This window comes from Crocuta crocuta, unplaced genomic scaffold (genome assembly GCF_008692635.1).
Source record: "Crocuta crocuta isolate KB4526 unplaced genomic scaffold, BGI_CrCroc_1.0 scaffold70, whole genome shotgun sequence".
In the NCBI taxonomy this organism is placed as follows: Eukaryota; Metazoa; Chordata; class Mammalia; order Carnivora; family Hyaenidae; genus Crocuta; species Crocuta crocuta.
The window spans coordinates 18,113,754-18,114,356 of NW_027528417.1; the positions used below are offsets into that span (position 1 = coordinate 18,113,754).

Genomic DNA, 603 nt, shown 5'->3' on the forward strand with positions numbered 1-603 from the left:
GCCTCCGCTCCTTAGCCTCTCCGCTCGTCCGCCCTCCGCGCGTGCCGGCCGGGCATCCTTCTTCCCGATCCTCCCGGAAGGCGGCGCCGAAGACCCGACCCACCCGGACCGCAAATCGCGAAACCTACGCGCTTCCTCAGCGGGGGAAGCCTGACGCGCGGTTACGGCGAGCTTCGGCGAGACTGGCTCTTCTCCCCTCCGCAACTGCCATTTCCCTCTCTCTCTCTCAAAGCCAGACATTACGTTGAGAAAGCCACTGGACTTGAATCTTTAAAACAATCCTCCCGCAGGGCGTGGCTGGCCGAGCGGCCCAGGAAAGTTGGCCTGGGCTGAGAGTGACTCGTTTTGTGCCTGAAGAAAGAGAGGAAGAGTGTGAGGGCATCGCATCCTCGGGAGGAGATGTCTTTGAAACACCATCCGTTAACAGCAGTAGAAACACTTTCCTGTTGCTTTGTTTTGTTTATATACTGAGTGGCTTTTCGGTGATTTGGTTAAAGGAAGAAATGGCCCCCCAGGAGCTCAGCCGGCGACTGGCCACAGTGATCACTCACGTCGGTAAATGGAGCTTCCTCTCTCCCCCCCCCAGCCCCCCTTGCTCTTTAT

The 603-nt window shown here is 58.2% G+C and overlaps 1 protein-coding gene across 1 annotated transcript in view; it reads left to right on the forward strand.

Annotated features, from left to right (window-relative positions):
- The window catches only part of MCF2L2 (MCF.2 cell line derived transforming sequence-like 2), a 200,840-nt gene that overhangs the window by 435 nt on the left and 199,802 nt on the right, over positions 1–603 (forward strand). Inside the window, exons 2-3 of the mRNA XM_077754581.1 lie at positions 16–176; positions 275–555. Coding sequence (XP_077610707.1) covers positions 16–176; positions 275–555 — 442 coding nt within the window. The remainder of the gene's footprint in view (positions 1–15; positions 177–274; positions 556–603) is intronic.